Below are 20,621 nucleotides of genomic sequence, written 5' to 3'. Positions count from 1 at the left end.
GTATGTCGAGGAAGTTTTAATTTCACATACATTGAGATTTTTAAATCCTAATTAGCATTTTTGAGAAATTGTTACGAACACATTCTCGACATCTTCCAAACTTTGTTATATCCTATTTGGTTTTTTACATGTCCCTCCAAAGTCGCCTCAGCAACTTTTATGACTGTTTCTGATAATGTGAAAAAACCTACAATAGATGTTTCTCTTCAAACCTGTGAAAAGAAAACATCGCAAGGATCTAAAACAGGTATATAAGAAAGGTAGGAAATACAAGTCTTGCATATTTTTTTGAAGATAACGAAGGTGGATTTCAAGATTTCTTGAACACAAGCACAAACAAGTATCATATACAGTTTTTCTACAAGCAACATGTAAGCGACACCCAATGAAGTGTTTAGTCTTTTCGATATATTTTTAAATGTGGTTCAATTATCTTCAATCATTTTTACAGCAGCTGAGGTGGTGCTTACTTCCGTTAAATCAGTGACCGGAGAAACAAATCTACCTTCCTTTGAAATCGAATGTCTATTTTCTTCAAACATTTTAAACGTTAAACTGTAGGAAAGAAAGAATTTTTATAAGCTTTCTATAGCATCACATAGGCTTCAAATGGCGATTTTTAAAGGCAAACGCAGAATTTTAAAGTTTTGTTGCTTTGTTAATCTCTTTCCCATGTTCCGGAAAGCGAAATGACGCATGGACTTGGCAAGCTGCCAAATCCATAGCAGTGATGTTACATCTGATAACACGCGCCATCTATTTTTCACTTGTCTCATTATACATATAATGCTAATTAAATTTTTCTTGATTATTTTAATCACTTTTAAAAGATTATGATTGTTCTTTACTGCGCAGCCCTCATACATATATTTTTCTTAAGAAGTTTGAAAAGAACCTCGAAAGAATCAATGTTGAGAAAATAGCAACGAAACAAACCATACTGACAATGGAGTGTTATTAAGATATATAATTATTTAAAATAAAAATATCATTAAAACTGTTATAAATTACTTCAATTAGTATAACGAATTATTACTAGCACAAGCATATCTCTAAAAAAATTGCTGAAACCGTAAAATAAAATATATGCCTAAAATAATAATAATAAATGTATTTCATAGAAAAAAAGTCTTAATTGTAACATGGTAATCCTTTTCAATAAATTTATTTCTTTCTAGTTGAGAAAATCAATTTTCAACAAGCACATTAAGAATGTATTGAAAAATCATCATTTTATTCATTATGCGTATTTTATTCATTATGCGTAATGGTTCGATTCAAGATGAATCATTTGCGCAAGCGTTTTAAAAAACGACCATCATTGCAAATGCTTTTGGATGTCGAAAAGAAAAACAAACACGACATTTTGAAGCTGTTCGTTCAATCTGTTATTTATGACATTTCTTCCAAAATTTATTACGTGAAAGAGAATTAGGTAAAACTTTTCGTTTCACAGCTGAGTATATATGTATCTGTACAGTTACATCGTTTTCAAAACAGGTGATATAAGTTGTTTGAACCGTTTTATGAGCAGATTGACGAAGTTACTTCATTTGAATAACAATACCTGGCTGCATAAATAATTGCCGGCTTTCAGGAATTTGCAAAGAATAAGAAACAAACGTATTATATATTGATCTATAGAACTCTATCTCTAAAGAAAGGAAACAAAAAAAACGCTGAACATTTTACAAATAAACACATGCATTTAAATGCTTTCGCTTGCCATCATATAAGAAGAGCTTTTTAGAAAAATATTATTTAGTAAATAAGAAAACATATTTGTAAAAGATCACTTTTCAAAAACCCTTGCGCATAGCTTTTAATGATCAGAAAACATTATGCAATCCTCTATCGCGTAGTAGGTGTATGTTTAAAAACGCACAGTTATGACACTTGTGATCGCTTCAAAAATATGCTTTGTCGCAATGATGTCTGAAAATGAAACCGAATGTTCTCCGGAATATTATACTAATCTTTATGATTTGAACAAGGTGAATTCTGAAAGTAAGAGTTTAGTTTTCTCCTTTACATAACAGAAATAAGTGTAAAATCATGATAAATATTAGTTTGTATAAATTCCGCCCATAATTTAAATACTCACAATATTAAAAAAAATTTCGTATTATTAAAAATTAGCATATTTATATACAGCAAATAAGTAAGTAGTCTTGCATGCTTACATAAAATTTTTTAAATGCTTAAAATTTTCTATTTTATATTGTTGAATAAATGCAATTTATATTTAAGTATATTCTTAGATATCATATAATCATAGGTTGATGATATTATAATTGTACTCAGTATTACGCTTTCTCTTCAATGCTATAATAAAAAAATATTTTTATAATTGGCCATATAAATTTATTTTTATTTCATATTTTTGAATTACATTATATAAATACTGAATAACGTGCTCGTTTAAAATATTGTCGCTATTTAAATTTCAAAATGAGTTTTGGGGGAAATTTATCATCATAAAATAAGACAAACATGTAAAATTTTGAGGGTTTCAAATGTATTTTATGAAGAAAAAGCGAGTTATTTAAAAAAAAGTACGATTTTCTTCAGAATTTGCAATGTTTAAAAACAACATTAATTCTGTTTCATTTACACATATTTGGTTAGTTCAAGAGCAAAAAAACCAAAAACTTGTCATAAAATTTATTTGATAATTGTTTCTTCTAGATTTGTTTCGCTACATTTTTTAACAAAATCATCAATATCTAAAATATTTTATACATCGGAAGGTAATGATCACAATAATTTGATGTTAACAGGCATATATTGGTTGCAATTATTTACGATATTTAGATTATAAATGAGCTTTTCATTATAAAACTCTATTTTCATTATACGATCTAAAATACAACAAAATAAAATATGTACAGCAAAAATTATAAAGAATAGAAAATGGAACACCTAGTGCAATATGAAAAAAAACCCATTAATTATTAAAATATTATGTATGACTAAAATATTGTTATTTTTTTGCTATGAAGAAATCAGGGAAAAATTAATTGAAGAGAGTGGCACCCATTATTTAATTGCCATATTCAGGAGCAGAATTCAGAAACATCGATACAGTAAGAAATCCAGTTACATAAAATAAAAATTTTCATTTTATATGCTCGTCCATTTCAAAGATTAGATATTTGGAGCATCTCTGTACTTTGAAAGGCAAATCGCGGCCATAGATACTTTGACACAAATTTAATGATTTCATTACTGTGATAACAGGATATAGGGGTACTCTGAGGTAATAAATCATAAAATCGTAAAAGATAACACCTTCTCGACACTTAAATATGAGTTTCGTCGCATTAAAATCCTCAAAGGAATTTCTTTTGAAACATTTGTAACGAGTAAGATTATACGTAAAATCACATTCTAGAAAACGACTCTGTACAATACTCGTCGATACCAAATCGGTAAGAAGTTTGATAAAACACCATGAGTAAGTATTACTATTTCTCGTTCCTCGGTTTTGTCGTTGTATTCAATTTACTTCCCTTCCTCTTGTTTTCATATATTTTGTCGGCAGTTTTGATGCTATTAATTGATTTTCTTCTTCTTTCTCGTAAAGATTATAATTTTATTTCCGAATTTCCTTTCCAGAATTCTTTCTTTCAAATTCCTTAAATCTTTTAAACCGGTTTTCGGTAATAATTTTTAATATTATTTTTCGTCATAACTAAGCCTTAATCATTGGCGTTAAAACTCAACGTATTTTCTATCACAGTTGTCTTGTTATTCAAACTACACAAGTTGACCTTCGCTAAACTTTAATTCACGTGTTTGTACTGAATTTATATATATAGCACAATTGTTTGTATATTCGAAATCCGTCATGTACAGACCTGGATTTCTTAAATTCACCATTTTGACATTCATTTATTTCAAAAAAAATTCAGATGTTCACTTTTTCTACATTTCCATATATTCCCACTTGATGATGTCAGTTTTAACTTAAGGTCAAAAGCAGTAAGAAATTACAGACCAGCGGCTACCCAGAATTTGTGGGCTGCAAATAAAGCAACAAAAGATGTATAATACCCTAGTTTACAAATAATAGCAATATGTATTTACAATTGATTTTTCAAATGGCTATAAGATAAATTAAAGCATAATTAATTAGTTATTTATAATATATTGTAATTACAAAAATTACAAATTTATTAACTATCTGGTTTATTATATTCAACTCAATGGATAAAATTATAATTTTTAAGGTTTAATATATATATATATATATATATATATATATATATATATATATATATATATATATATATATATACTAAAGTATTAGAATCAAGTTAATAGGAAAAACAAAAATCAAATAAAAATTAAACCAAAAAAATTATTAAAAAAATATTAAAAAAAGAATCCGGATTCTTTTTTTAATATTTTTTTAATAATTTTTTTGGTTTAATTTTTATTTGATTTTTGTTTTTCCTATTAACTTGATTCTAATACTTTAGTATCAATTCATCTGTGTTTTAGAAGTAGCTGCAATTGCGCTCTCTAAATACTATGAAGTTCCTTTTTGGTTTTAGTTTAAATAGGTAATAAATTTTAGTTGCGATTTCGAAACTGTTTTGTTTCGTTTTCATTTTAGTTTCGTTTTCAAACTTTTTCTTACTTTAGATTGGCTACTTATATATATATATATATATATATATATATATATATATATATATATATATATATATATATATATATATATATATATATATATATATATATATATATATATATATATATATATATATAAGTTTAAAAATTATTAATAAATATATTAGTAATTATATAAATTTCGTTTAAAATATATTATTTCCCTATAATCTATCATAATAATTGCATTTTTTTATTTGAAAATAAAGAAATCATTAGTTAAAAATGTGGTAAATTCACCAAAAATTTCATTTCTTTAATCATTTTTTTTTCTTTCATATATATATATATATATATATATATATATAAAATAAAGAAAAAATAGTGAATTATTTCATTAAAATAAAAAATTGATAATTATCATTTTAACTTCAAAATATATTGAAATGTGAAATTAAATTGAACCGTTATTAAAGCGTGGAGGGTCATAAAGAAAGAGAATCAAAACGCCTAAATACGCCACTGATAAGACTTATTCTTATCATATGTTCAATCAGCAGCTGTACTTAATAATCCATAAATATTCAAAATTGCTTCTCATAAGTGGATTTTTTTTCTTATTTTTGGAGCCTTCTAGTGCTCAATATTTAATCGATCTAAAAGTTAAAAGTTCGTTCATTTATCAAAAGAATTTTAGATAAATAACTTTATGTACCAAATGTTTCATAAAATTTTTCATTCAAAGATATTCTTTTTCAATCGTTTTAACTTATTATTACAGAAAAATGACATAAAAAGGTTATTTACCGATGCTTATATCATTCAATATTTCATAATCCGTATCTTTTATGAGTAAATAAAATATATAGTTATTATCTTATTTTATTATCTTATTATCAACATTACCAAGTTCATGTCATAATTTCTATATTTTCAAAACGGACATTAATTTTTTAAAATTGTATAAAATAATCAAATGCAAACTTTTTCCTTCTTTTTATAATTCTTTGAACTTAAAACTGATTAATTCAAATTTCATTTCTTTTATTGTGAACAGGTGTAACTTTTACTGTGGATGATGTTGTCAATAAGGCTGGCTACGGAAAATTTCAGATAAGGTTACTCTTCTTGTCTGGTTTAGGATGGGTAACTACTTGTTTTTATTCCTTCTGAATTTCAACCTTTCAAAGATAAAGCGGAACTACATGAAAATTCGTTAATGTTTAAATTTCATTGAAATTGAAATTAAAACATTTTAAAGATTAGTTTAGGATGAAAGACAGTATTACTTTTAATCTTTGGTCTTTAAAGTTTAGTTATTTTTAATTAGCGAAAAATTTTGATTGGCAGCTATAAATGAATAGCAGTAAAACTGATTAGCTTCTCATATTACCAGTATATGCGATTATGATCTAAAAAATATAACATAAAGAATTTAATAAAAAAATAACACTTAGCAGTATGAACTTTATTGCTGTATTTGTGATCCAATTAAAAATTTACGTTTTAATAATATGCAATATAAAATCCTCATTCACAGTTATAATTTAGAGAATACGAGTAAAAAAATAATTTAAGAATATTTTGCTTCAAAGTTTCTTTTAGAGACTCTGAAAATGCAATAATAATAGAGTATTGTTTTTCTCTTAATTATGATGTGGATGTAAGAGATCACAAAGACACCATTGCTTAGAAGACGAATCGCAAAATTTTCCTTCCCTTCCAAAGCCTATTAAAGGGTAAATTCAGAGGTCCATTTTGACTGTCCGTAAGAAACTTATCTCCTCTTGTCTTTTACCACTTGTGAATAACCTATTCGTAATTCATGAGGTGATGTAGGATGAAGACGGGATGAAATGATCTACTGCTTCATTAGAAACCTTTTACTGTTATAGAAATCTATACAAAGTGTGAAGAAATCTTTTGAAGCGGCATTTGCATCATGCGTATTTGTTTAGTTATATTAACTTCCCGTTTCATAAAGAGTTTTTGGAACGAATCACGTAATTTTGAACAGCATTAGATGATGTGGACGACACCTGAGCTCGCACTTCCCTCTCCAAACTTCAGCACCTCAACAGCAGGAAGACATTTAGCCCCGATGGATTTAACGTGAACCAAATCCGCTTACACAACGTTTTTTTTTTTTCTTGTTGTTGTTGTTTTTTGTTTTGTTTTTTATTGGTGGAATCGAGCCTCGAACCTGGAGCCTTGGGGCCCGGAAACTTCGACCGTACCATCAAGCCACCACCTTGTACCATATGTGAAAGCAAATATAAAAGGCGCAAATATGATATATTATAAAACAATAGTACAAAAGGAAAAGTTTTAATATAAAGTTATTAATAAAACTTTTAATATGTTCCTCGAACAAGAAACAGAATTCTGTCGAAATTCAAATGCAAGAGTTTTTACATAAATAAGTTAATTCCTTTATATTAAAATTAAATACAAAATGACAGTGCATGAGTTCATTGCTGAGGAGCTGAAGAAAAATAATATGATACATCTAAATAAGATACAAAACTTATTAAAATAGATATTTACAGTTATTCACAAAAACATGGGATATTATCGGAGATCTTTCTACTGACCAATTAAAACCATTTACAGATTGCGGATTCCTGTGAAGTTTTTGTCATATCAATTTTAAGCCAATTTCTAGCATGTGAGTGGACTTTAAAGAGGGAGCATCCAGCTATACTTACATATGTAAGTAAAATCATTGAAAAATCTTTTTTGAAAATTGCTTTTTAAAAATGTGGTTTTTATGCGAATATTTCACAATTTTCAAAGCGGACGGTTCCAAAACGCCTTGTAAATGGTACAGCTTGAAATTATAACGAATCGAAATTACAATAGGAATAGATTGGAATTGCAATGGAAACGGTACAATTTTAATAGATATTTCAACTTAATAAAAGCTACGCTTATGCAGAGAGTGGACAGCTTATTTGTAATTACTTTCTCACAATAGCAATTAATAAGAACTATACTTTGAAACCTTCCATTTTCCAAAGTTTGATGTTAATCAATATAAAGGGATTTATTTCAGTTTCAGAATTTTGACAGATAATTAGAACTTTTGAATTATAAGGGAATTTAAATTTATCACATGCATTTACTTCAGCGTTTCTCTACCTTTCAGTATTCGCGGTCCAGTTTTCAATCATAATTTTCTTCTTAGAATAAAATGCATACAACAATAATGTATATTGAGAATTTTGGATTCTGTTTTTAAATTATTTTTAACTAGCCGCCTTTGGCGACCAGCCGGTTCGCCAATCTTAATGCTCGTTAAAATTTTAATAGTTAAATATTTTATGTAATTCCTACTTTAATAGCTTCTTCATTAAAATATTTCAAAATTTCAAATTTCAATTCACTCATAATATTATAAAGACCTTCAGTCATAACGTAATCTGTATCTCTCTAATTTTCTGTTAGCTCCCGTAGAATTTATGCTTTACATTAAATTAAAGTGTAAATGATTAATCTGCAATTAATATAATAATATTTTTTACTGAAACAAAGCATTTTTTTAAATAATATGATTACTGATAATAGAGTCACTGAGCGTTTTAACTTTATGGGCACTAAAGAATATCTTTCTTAATTTATGTATTATCTCAAGAATTTGTCAACAAAATTTTCTCAGATTCATCATGAACAGATCGATTCATTAACAATGCTTAATTTTAAATGCATCAAGCACTAAGAAAATAAAATGAATCGTTTAAAATAACCGGTCGAAAACAGGTTTAAAAAAACTACTTAAAAAACGATGTACTTAAAACTATAAGCATATACAAAAAATATATATAACTAACATAAATACAATTTAATTACAAAAGCATGCAACTAACCTAAAAATAATTTAAATCATTGAAAACAGGTTAAAAAAACTACTTAAAAAACGATGCACTTAAAACTATAAGCATATACAAAAAATATATAACTAAAATAAATACAATTTACTTACAAAAGCATGCAACTAACCTAAAAATAATTTAAATCGTCCGTTGATAATGGTTGGCATGGCAACAATCGGAACAGAATGCGCATGCGTGAATTTTCTTCGCCAATTACGGTAACGCAAATGCGTGAATTTTTCTACGCCAGTTGGGGTAACGCTATACAGATTAGAAATTTTTAATTTCCTTTATTCTGTGTTATTTTATTTCAAAAGTATTTCAGAATGAATCTGAAACATGGATTCATTAACAATGTTTAATTTTAAATGCATAAAACATTAAGAAAATAAACAGAATCGTTTGAAATAATCCGCCGAAAAACGTTAACCCTAGCCTCATTTCTGTTGGGAGAAGAAAAAAAAACTGAACTCTTACTGATTTGGCGGTGGGAAAAATGGAAGATTTTTTTTGGCGGAAAAGTTGGCGGTGGGGAAAATGGAAGATTTTTTTGGCGGGAAAGTTAGTTTTTAATTAATAATTAAAATTCTAATTAAAATTTCAAAAAAAGGGACCCCAGGTGCACATTCCCGATCTCTAAGGTATGCATGTACCGCATTTGATAGCTGTATGTCAAATGACCTTGCCTGTAGAGCGCCAACACACACACACACACACACACACATTGAGCTTTATTATAAGTATAGATTAACTACCAAAACAAGAGTAAAAGCGAGCCAACGTTGGCGAGAAACCACATTTGGCATTTTGCCAAGTGGATGGTGAACAGATGAAGCGAATGAAAGCGGGGAAAATTTAAATATTATATTTGAAATGAAAACCAAAAAGGGAGATAACGTTAAAAGAATATGAAAGTAGAAAAATTAGTTAATGAAAATTAACCTAGACGGGGTGAGCTAAATTCAGACACTGGGAATACATTTTTTTGAATAATAAAAGAAATAAAACAAAAGCATGACTAAACAAAAGAGAAAAAAATAAGTAATGTTTGGGGAATCCACACGACCGAGCATGCGCAGAGTACATGTTTTCTCATAGGAAGAAGGAAAATGTTCGATAACACAAGTTTCAATTCCAGCCAGTTTTCATTCGAGACGATCCTTCTATCGCTATCGAATCTATCGTGCATGTGTATGTTATATATATTTTCGTGTTAATTGTAATTCACCATATTAAATATTCATGGCAGCAGATTATGCATACTCATGGATAAATTTTTAAGCGGAAGTAAGCTAGCATTATATAGTAGTCAAGCATCAACAAGTACACAGATGAGCGTGATTCCGAAAATAAAATCAAGAAAATATCCTCAAGAATACTTAAATTTTGGGTTTACCAGTACTGAAGTAAATGAAGAAGAAGGCCCCTGTGTATCATTTGCTCAAAAATGTTGGACTTAGACAGCATGAAACCTAATAAACTTAAACGACATTTGGAAACGCGCATCATAGTGAGTACGTCAATAAATCCAGAGAATTCTTGGAATTAAAATTAAAATCATATGAAAAGCAAAAATCATTTTTAAAGAAACTTTGTCTGAATAAAAAAACTAATTGCATCTTACAAAGTTTCATATAAAATAGCCTGATGTAAAAAAAACCTCACACCATTGGTAAAGAATTTATTTTGCCAGCAGCAATTGAGATTATAGAAACTATGTTTGGAGATAATTTTTCAAAACAATTGCAGTCCATACCTCTTTCAAATGATACTGTTGCTCGTAGAATTGGAGATATAGATGAAGATTGTACAGTGTCAGCTTTTCTCGAAGTTGCGTGACAAATTGTTTTCAGTACAGCTTAATGAAGCAACAAATAGTAATAAAGATGCAAATTTAATTGCCTATGTTCGATTTTGTGATATTATGTCAGTAGTAGAAGAACTGCTTTTTTGAAAACCAATAGAACTCAAAATAACAGCATTATTTGCTATTTTAAATGATTTTATGAACGATGAAAACAGAGAATGGAAAAAATTGCGTCGGAATATGCACCGATGGTGCTCGTTCAAAGTCCGGAAGATTCCAAGTTATACAAGCACTTATAAAACAAAAATCGCCTCAGTGCGTCTGGACACATTGCATGATCCACAGAGAAGCTTTGGCTACGAAAGGAATGAATCCTGGTCTGAATATTGTGTTAATTCCGGTTGTAACCGTAGTAAATTATATAAAAATGAGACCCCTGAAATCGAGAATCTTTTCCACAATTTGTAAAGACATGAGCTCAGTACATTCGGCTTTACTATTGCGAGGCAAGATAGTTATCATGTGGGAAATTTTTGCAACGTGTTTATGAATTAAGAGAAGAAATCGCCATTTTCCTAGAAGAGGAAAATAGCCGGAAGCCGAGAATTTTTGCGATGGTTTATTTGTGATGAAATTGAGCTACTGGGTCGACATATTCGAGAAATTAAATAACTTGAATCTTCAACTCCAAGGAGCAAATACACATATGTTGGATACGAGTGATAAAGTTAATGCTTTTTGTAAAATATTAGATATGTGGAGCAGAAATTTAAAGCAAAAAAAACCTCATAATGTTTGAAAATGTGGATGATTGTACTAAAAGTTACAAGGCTGAAAAAGAACATGTAAAAGTTGTTTTTGTAACCATTGAAAATCCTTTAGCCATGCTGGCAAAGAATTTTAAAAAGTATTTTCTTGCTGACTACAAACTGATAGCAAGTTACGAGTGGGTTAGGGATCCATTTCATAAGACTTCCGAAGGACTCTCAATTGATGAGGAATGAAAATTCATAAACTTCACTACAAGTGGCGAAACTAAAAGACAATTTAGCAATAAATCACTATTTAAATTTTGGGCAGGAGTAGTGGAGGACTTTTCTGCACTAAAAAAAAAGGCATTTCGCATTCTATTACCATTTTCAACATCCTACCTTTGTGAAACTGGATTTTCTGCTGTGGCTTCTTTGAAGACAGAATACAGATCTCGGCTAAATATAGAAACAGAATTGAGATTGGCTATTTCTAATATTAAGCCTTCCTTCGAAAAATTTTGCTTTCAAAGACAGGCCAAAGGAAGTCACTAATAATTATTAAATTTTTTTAAAAATTTAGCATGTTTTGATTAAGTTAGTTTTTATTTAATAAGTTGTTTTACTTTAATAAGTTATTAAATATGTCGAAACGTATTTGGTCTTCTATGTGTATGTGTGCTTTCCTTTCAGTCAGTTAATCAATTTTTTAAATAATATTTTCTCTTGGATGTTCTCGCGCCCCCCTTCTAGTGTGCTCGCGTGCCCCTAGGGGGCGCGCCCCACAGATTGAGAATCGCTGATTTACATAATTTGGTGATAAACTGCAGAACGAAATAATAAGGGCTTATAGAATAAGTAAGTAATCATGTAGGCACAAACACTACCTGACATGGATAACTGCAACAGATTTTATTTTTTTAGCTTCATTTACTTTTATATTTATGTCTTTTTAATATGCTAGTTATATGCTTACAACATCTCCCTTAGAAAATGCACTTATGGATTAAAATGCATTGGTCTGTAATATACATGGAAAAACTTCATTATTTACTTTTAATGAAGGTAATAAAATTTAGATTTAAGATAATTTCTCAATAAAGTTAATTTACAAATTTATCTAGAAAAAATAATTTTATAATGTTCTATAAATAAAGCTTCTTTATAAAATATAACATGAGATATTGAAAAGTACTACTAAAACCAAAATACTAGAGGCTTTCATTTATCTCAAAAATGTTTCTGAAGAAAGTTATTCAAAAGATCAGTAGTATTCTCATGTAAAGTTCAAATCAGATTTTTTTTTCATTTTATTTTTTATTGTTAAAATTGCTATTCTATACAAAAAAATGTTCCAATTTTTAAAACTTATTTTTCACGAAAGCTATCTTAAGATGAGACTTCAGCTTATTAAGCTTTCAAGACAATCACTATTGTTTAGTTTAAAAACTAAACAATTTTCTTTCAGCTTCTATTTTTTTCAATGCCATAATAGTTAACATTGCTTTTAAGGCTGTATTTGTGGGAATGGCCGTCGGAGCCGTATGTCTTGGAACTATTGGTGATATTTTTGGAAGAAAGAAGGTAAATTTTAGTTAGCAAAACTAATAATTTTAATTATTTAAAAAATTAATACGTAATAAAATCATTATCTAAATTATTGATACTGCTATTTAATTCTAATGCTTGCTTTGTTTTGAAATGGTTTTTTTCGTACTATTATTTTTAATTGATTAACATGTTACATTAAGCAATTGATTTTATATCATTCAATTTCAAAAATTGCACGTAAACAAAATATTTAAATTTCAGAATAAAATATTTCACCAGTTATCTAGAAATTAATTTGTAAAATATTAATTTTTTTAATTTCATAATATTTTTGGCCATTAATTATAAAATATATTTAAAACTAAAACGCAGAAAATAATTTAAAAATGGTTTTTAAACTGCGTTTTATTAATGTAGTAAAAAGTCGAAAAAATATTTTCTTTTATGAAAAATCAAGTAATATTATAATGAAATAAAGACAGAATATAATCATAATAAAAGAATTCTTTGATATTTATTGAAATTTGAAATATATTATAAAATTCCGATTCACATAAGTATTTACATCCTAAGAAAATTGTGAATTACTAAGTGATCCTACATGCATTTTTACATTCATATTTTTGATTAAAAAAAACATTTAAGTGAAATATTAAAAATATTTTTTAAAGTTTAGAATTCTAGAATTTATTCTTAGAAATTTAAACTAAATAGGAATAGTACTATTGCCATCAAGAATATCTATAGTAGTAAAGGCTAAATTTATAGATATACCCTATTAATGCACATATATTTTACAATATTGTATGATACTAGTTAGCATTCACAGTATTCTACAATATTGCTGAATATTTTAAAATATAAAATAATATTGTACAATATCGTATAACGTTGTTTCACAAGCTGTGCTACTTGGTATAGTATATAAATTAGAAAATTTATTCTTAAAAATCTAAAACATTAACAGCAGATCATTTTCTACAAGATGAAATTTTATATATCTCCTTTGAATGTCAATGTAAACTTTAAAAAAATTATGTCGATTTGATATTAAAATGTAATTAAACGTGAATGCAATTTAATTCACTCAAAATGTTTGTCTGTATCTCACTCTTTAGCAATAATAAACCTACAAATTTATGATGAATGCTCATTTATGAATTCGGGTTTCTTTCTCAAGTTTTTCTATATTCATTATTATTTTGTATTACCTGTATTTCGCAGGCACTTGCAACATCAATGGTTATACTATTCGTTGTTGGCTTTGGAAACGCGTTTGTCCCTTCCTTTTTGTGGATGGTGGTGTGCAGAGGTATCTTAGGCTTCGGTCTTGGAGGAGTTGGGCAAGGGTAATTGTCAACCATTTTGTATCGCAATTCATTTTCTTGCATCTCCTTTTAAACATTATCAAACATGCATTTTTATAAATTCACATTTTTTTTTTTCATTTCAGCCTAGCTGTGTGCACTGAATATTGTCCTACTCATATTCGTGGGAGAGCTGCATTCTTCTTGTGTGTAGGAAATCTTTTTTGAAGGAAAACAAATTAATTTTTTTAATTAAATTGAAATTTAAAATTCATAATTTATATTATCTCGAGCAATATTTCATCTAGTTTGAATATTATTGCCATTTTATCATGTCATATATGTTCAAACAGTGCATGAATTGTTTATCGGAAGTTTTCAATTCATACTATGCTCTACATTTTTTTTTTTTTTACCTCTTGCAGATGACAGTAATATTAAACTTTAATGTCCAACCGAATCTTATCATCATGCCCTAGTTAGTTAGAGAGTTATACTAATTAGCTCAAATAATTATTATAACCCTTTAATAATTATTATCACGATTAAATTAGACAATCCGTCATTTATTTGAAATATTTACATGCGAATATTTGTCTGCATATTTAGGTGAACAATATTACATTAGGTGGCTCAAATCAAATGCTAAATACTATGCTACATTTTCCCGTAATTTGTAAAACGATTAGAAGTTATTTTTTATTTATCGATGAATCATCAATCCATAATCGGCACATGCGCAATATAATAATTGATAGCATAAAGTTTTCTAAAGATTGTTTCGAAATAATGATATATTAATTAGATATCTTAATTTAAAATCAGATAGGAAGAAAATACGCTTTATTTAGCAAGTTTCTTTGAGTGCAAAGCTACGTAACAACATACATTCTCATATAAAGAAAAAAAAGTTTAATTAAATTTTATAAATCTTACAAAGTTCAACAGTTTGGATGAAATGTGTCATCAGTCTTCACTGCCTAAATTGTGATATTTTAAATACATCGATGTAATTTTAATATTACGTTATCTTATAATGCTTACAATCTTGTTTAAGTCATAAAATTAATTTGTTATTTATTGTAGTAAATCACTACATATTAATACTTTGGAATACAACATAAAATAGCTATGGAAAAAATCAGACGTGTTCAGCTTCTTTATTCAGTCGTTTCAGTTTAAACAGAGTAAATATTTAACTCTTAATTCCTTGATGGTTATTTCTCAAATATTGGTTAACTTACTGATGAATATCATATTCAAATATAAAGCAAATGTGTAGCATATTTTTTTATTCACCATATTTTTATCCTTTTTATTTTGGATCTTTATAATTTTTACAACTTTACAGCCAGTGTAAAATCTAAAAATTGCGTTTGATATGTAAAAATAAACATAAAACCATGTCAAAATTACGAATTTAAACCTACCGAAATGCAATCAAATACATTAATACGGAAATTGATGAATCGAAAATGTGGTAATCCAGAAATCTCTATTAATTAAAATAATTTACTAATTAAATATTTGCAACCAATTGTTTAAACGTTTTAATTTTTCTTGTAGAATATCGGGCCAGTCTTGCTTTCATAATACTTCTTTTTCTTAAAAAATTCATTGTCAGTAATTAATTCACTAAAATATCTGTATAAATTCTTTGAAAAGAATTATTTATATACTATATTAAGTCAATCGCTTAAAAATAGTTTTCTTTTTTCAGTATTTTTGGTCGTTTGGCACAATTCTGGTCATTCTCGTATCGTGGGTGGTGATGCAATACAAAAACAGCTGGCGTCTTCTGTTGATGATTCTATGCCTTCCATCTTTGTTAGGACTGGTATCCTTAAAAGTACTCTTCATGCAACATCTTTTTCACGTTACGCTTTTGTTTCCTAATCTTTTTAAATCTTCATTTCTTTAACATGAGACAAATTTATTCTAAATATTTTTTAAATCAAAGGTTGAGATAACCCACCCACCCACCCCAAAAAAATACGTCTTTTAATAAGAACAATTGGAACTAATTTTATAAGGTTAATGAATTAGAAGGCTAGATTTATTATTTTTTAAATTTTTTTCACTGTTTTTTTTATTTATTTATTCTTACTGTCCTAGCATGTTGTTTAAATGAAGTAATAAAGTTTTTCAAAAAATTGCAGATAGATTATATATACACATAATTAAATTTCATAATTAGTTTGAAATTGGATGCAGTGAACGAATATTAGGAGATCCTATACAGAGTATACTTTTGCCCCTATAAATAAGTTCATCTCTAAATGTCTTTTTTGAAACAAGGCTTGTCTTTAGTCCTTTAGGGAACTTTCAGAAATGCAAGTTCCGAAAGTCTTCTAACTCTTTCCCAACTTCCAAAATCTGGCATTTTTTTAATTGATTTAAATTTAACTCTTAAGAGGTTCTTAATAAGTTCTTTAATAACTAATATTAAACAACAAACTGAAATATCATAATATTTAATTCAGAATAATTTTCAAGACATTTAGATGAGGTGTTTCTAGGATAAAATAAAATTTTTAATAAACAAATAAAATAATTAGTAATTCTGGAGCAATAGAAAAAGAGTCACTAAACATTTAATACTATAGACATTAAATATGTTAATCCAACGCTTGACTTAGTTTTTGATTTGTGAGTCAGTCAGCTAAATGCAAAAATGTTGAATTAAGCTTATCTTAATACAAATAAGAGAAAATGAAAATAATTCTAAAAATAATGCTCTAAAATTTCTGATATTTGATTTTCATTTTTATAACTTTGAGTGCACAGCTCTCGTAAACACGATGAAAGCATAAAATTAAATTACAAATGCATTAGTGAACTGGTAGCTGTATATTGAAATTAATACAACTACTGTTGAAAAAAAAAACTATTTTGTATCTTCACGTTTTGTACTCATTTTTCGTTAAATCGCCACAGATAAACGTAAAATATTTCAAGTCCGCAAGTCTCAATGTTAGACTTCCGGGCTCAACGCTGTAAATCAAAACGCCTATTTTGCTTCCGGCAATGAGATTTTAATCAGCACTTACTTCACTCTTGAAGTGTATCACTAATTCAAATTTTCTACAGTAAGATTAAAACGTTCCAACTTTAAGAATTTTTTAAAATTTTTATTTAATTATTTCAAATTTTAAAAAACAGAAATTTGTAATTGAATGTACACCCACTTTCTTAAAAAATTAGTTTCGAAATTTTGTACATTTGTGTATCCTTGATAACAATATACTGTTTCAGCATTTTCAAGGCTTAGTAATCTGTTCACTGGTTAATGAAATTAAGTTTTATTCCATCCATAATTAATTATTTTCTATTATAATAAATTATAAATTGAAGAATAAGCAAAAGGAAATATTTAAAATAAAAATAATTTCTTCCTTTAAGTGCATGATTAAAAATTTCTAAACATTGTGTAACCAGATTTGTTACCGATTAAATTCTCTGTGTTTTAACAATATGTATAATTTTAAGTATACAAAAATACATTGAAAAAGGGGGGGAATGGCCCATATGATTACTCACTAACATTCTAAAAACAATGCAAAATTTATATAATGCATCTGAAATTATTCGCTTATTACTATTAATTTCTTTCGCAAACGTTAAAAAAACATCATTTTAGCTCATAAAATGTATATTTTGAGTTAAAACCAAGGAAGGAATATCTGCTGAAACAAAAGCAGATCCAAAGAACAACTACAAGTAATACAACTCTGAAAATGATAATTCTTTTAGCAAGTATCGCAAGCAGATCTGTGACATTGTTAACATTGGTAGATAACATTTCTAAATTACTCATGGTTTAATTTATTTTTTCATAATTTCATAATCATTCATAATTTTTTGAAGCTGGGATAGCATTCTTCTATGAACTGTAATATAAATAATAGAAATACAATATATATTAATTATTAAAATTACCCCTTGATTCATCATTCTCAATACTTTTTGATCACAGTAATACAACTCTGAAAATGATGATGTTTCAAATTATCTATATGCTAATCATTTTTTGTATATGTTTCTTGCAAATTAATGTTTCTAACTTTTTCCGAAAACCGTAGTGGTATCCTGAAAGTGCTAGATACTATCTAGTTAGTGGTCAATACGACCGAGCAGTTAAAATACTTCAAAAAGTTGCCACAACGAATGGAACTAGCTTACCACCAGGGCATCTCGTTCAAGTGATCACAGAAGAAAAAAGAGGACGCTTCCTAGATCTCCTCACTAAAAAATACAGGGTGGCAACTTTGATTCTTTGGTACACATGGTAAGTATATATCAAGTAATCCAAACAGAAAAATATTATACAGTGTTTTATTCATATCAATCAACTCTTTTGAAAACATTTTATGCTATACAAAGGTTATACCAGCAGAATTAATCACATCTCCAAACAGTTTAAGGCAATTGTTATACCAATTAGATCATTAAAAGGACATTTTCCACGGCGATCTAATCTGTGGGAATTTAATATTCCAGAAGATATTTTTACAATCCAGGAGACAACATCACTCCATATAAAAATCTTAAAAAGCAAAAAAAAAAAAAACACACTTTTATTTCTTCGCCATTTTTTTTTATTTTATTTTAATACAACATTTTAACACAGGTTTTTGCTAATCACGAAATCAGATAAAAATAGCTAAAAATTTCAGCTGAAAAACTCAATTGCTAAAAAATTCCATAAGGCTTACCCATGTATTTTATTTCCTCATATTCGAAGCCATTAATGAATAAAATTTTTACAAAGAATAAAATAAATAATTGAATTTCATTCTTGTTACTTCGAATTAAATGTATTAAAATCATAGACACAATTTTGTTCAAAAACAATATAAACTGCTTGGAAAGCTTGTAACACTGTAAAGAAAACAATTTCTTATCATCCATTGTATAATTTTGCTTGAACGGATACTTCATTTTAAATAGAAACAGAACTAACCATACGTAAGGCTTTGAAACCAATGGAGCATTCCTCTGCATTTTTTGCTAAGAACGCTTTAATGAAGTTGTAAGTATAAAATATTATTTTTTCGCATACGAAGTACACAACTCTCATACGTGGGATACTAAAAATAAAAATCTGAGCAATCTAGCATTTATGGTCTTGTCGAAAGTCAAAAATTTTACGAGATGGGAAAGAGGATGACAGCTTTATTAGTATCTGAGAAAGTTCTGAGAAGGTCATTCCAGCTGATAATTATTAAGAATCCGCCAAAAGGAAATTGATTTGAATAAAAATGAATTTCTGATGTGCTGGAGATTTTTATGGGTTTTTTGTTGTTGTTGTTGTTGTTGTTTGTCTGTTTTTTTTTTTTTTTTTTTGTAGGTTTTCTTTTCGTAAATTTAGAATGTAGAAACCCTGTATTGAGGCTGCATTAACAAAACAGCTTTTTAGGACAATTGCGGCTGAATTTTTTAAAAAAAATATGTCTTGCTTGCACAAATACCTATTTTGTCATACGACATTTTTGGTTGGCGATATATTAAAAAATTATTTTGAGAAAAAAAGAAGGAAAAGTGTTATCGTGTAATTTGGAATTTAAATATTATCATCCAAAACGTTGAGAAATATGTTAATTTCAAATTCACTAAAATTATTTGTTATTTAAACTAACTGAATTCAAAGGAATTGCAAATATTGAACAAAGGTCGATTTAAGTAACTAAAAGTAAATAATATGGTAATAATAAAGCGTAGTTATTGTTTAAAGAAATGAAAAAGCAAAGATGAAAAATGTGTAGAATTATTAATATTATTTTAAAATTTAATATTGTTAAATTGAATAGTAAAAAATAATATATACATATTTTCAGAAGTCTTCTAGAATTTCATGATCAGAGACTAAGCAAGTTTAATCCTCCATTAAGAATAATAATTTTAACAATTCGTTAGAAAATTGTGTTTGTAAGCTATCTCCTCATTATTAAATTAATAATATCAGTGAAGAATATTAAGGATTCAGTTGAAACAGTTACAGATTTCCAATAAATTTTAATGTTACTATTAAAAAAAATATTGCTTTATAAGTTTTAAGAAATATTCTAATAAGACATGCAACTTTTCTGGAAAAAACAATGTGACATGACAGTCTGTGAATCAGTCCAATCGACTGTCGAGTTTAAGATTAGATTGCATTCGTTACTGGAAATGCCGATAGAATTCGGTGTGAGAGCAAGGATTACACGTCTGAGTAGAAACAACGGCATTTTATGATGCTGGCAAAAAATACTAATAAAGACTGATAGCAAATTATTAGTCATCAATAGGAAATTTCAGTTTATTGATGATGCAAAATATTTCCCATTTGTATAAACTCTTCTTGAAAAGTCACAGTGTTTTTTGTTTTTTTCATCTATTACTGAAATAAATGTTCAAAACAGAAGAAAATGAACTCATTTCAGATTGATCATTAATCTAGTTTATGTTTTAGATAATGCCTATTAACCAAAGATAATTTTTGAAATCTTCCTAATTTTTTTCAATCATTTAATTTTTTTAAGCTGCATTTCAGATAAATAAATTTTCTTCATCATTTATTTGCTTTGATATTTTTTGTAATAAAGTTTCCTTTGTTTAGGTTAGCTGTTGCCTTAGCAACCTATGGAACAGTCTTTGTAAGCCCCATAATTATTCAAAAAGGATTTCTTGGGACTGGTAAGAGATAAATTAAATTACACATTTATATTCAAGAACT

General features: G+C 27.6%; 1 protein-coding gene across 2 annotated transcripts in view; it reads left to right on the top strand.

The window, feature by feature from the left end:
- Positions 1–1,923: 1,923 nt before the first annotated feature.
- LOC129968568 (synaptic vesicle 2-related protein-like) overlaps positions 1,924–20,621 on the top strand; it is a 35,962-nt gene continuing 17,264 nt past the window's right edge. The window contains exons 1-9 of one of the 2 annotated variants that reach the window (XM_056082586.1): positions 1,924–2,007; positions 5,675–5,763; positions 7,231–7,329; positions 12,558–12,629; positions 13,821–13,945; positions 14,050–14,113; positions 15,624–15,752; positions 17,986–18,191; positions 20,505–20,581. In XM_056082586.1, coding sequence (XP_055938561.1) covers positions 1,929–2,007; positions 5,675–5,763; positions 7,231–7,329; positions 12,558–12,629; positions 13,821–13,945; positions 14,050–14,113; positions 15,624–15,752; positions 17,986–18,191; positions 20,505–20,581 — 940 coding nt within the window. In that variant the 5' untranslated portion in view covers positions 1,924–1,928. Of the gene's footprint in view, positions 2,008–3,335; positions 3,458–5,674; positions 5,764–7,230; positions 7,330–12,557; positions 12,630–13,820; positions 13,946–14,049; positions 14,114–15,623; positions 15,753–17,985; positions 18,192–20,504; positions 20,582–20,621 lie in introns of those variants that run through there. The other variant, XM_056082587.1, reaches the window with a different exon arrangement.

Source organism: Argiope bruennichi, chromosome 5, assembly GCF_947563725.1.
Source record: "Argiope bruennichi chromosome 5, qqArgBrue1.1, whole genome shotgun sequence".
Classification (NCBI taxonomy): Eukaryota; Metazoa; Arthropoda; class Arachnida; order Araneae; family Araneidae; genus Argiope; species Argiope bruennichi.
This window is presented reverse-complemented; position numbering and strand designations above follow the sequence as displayed.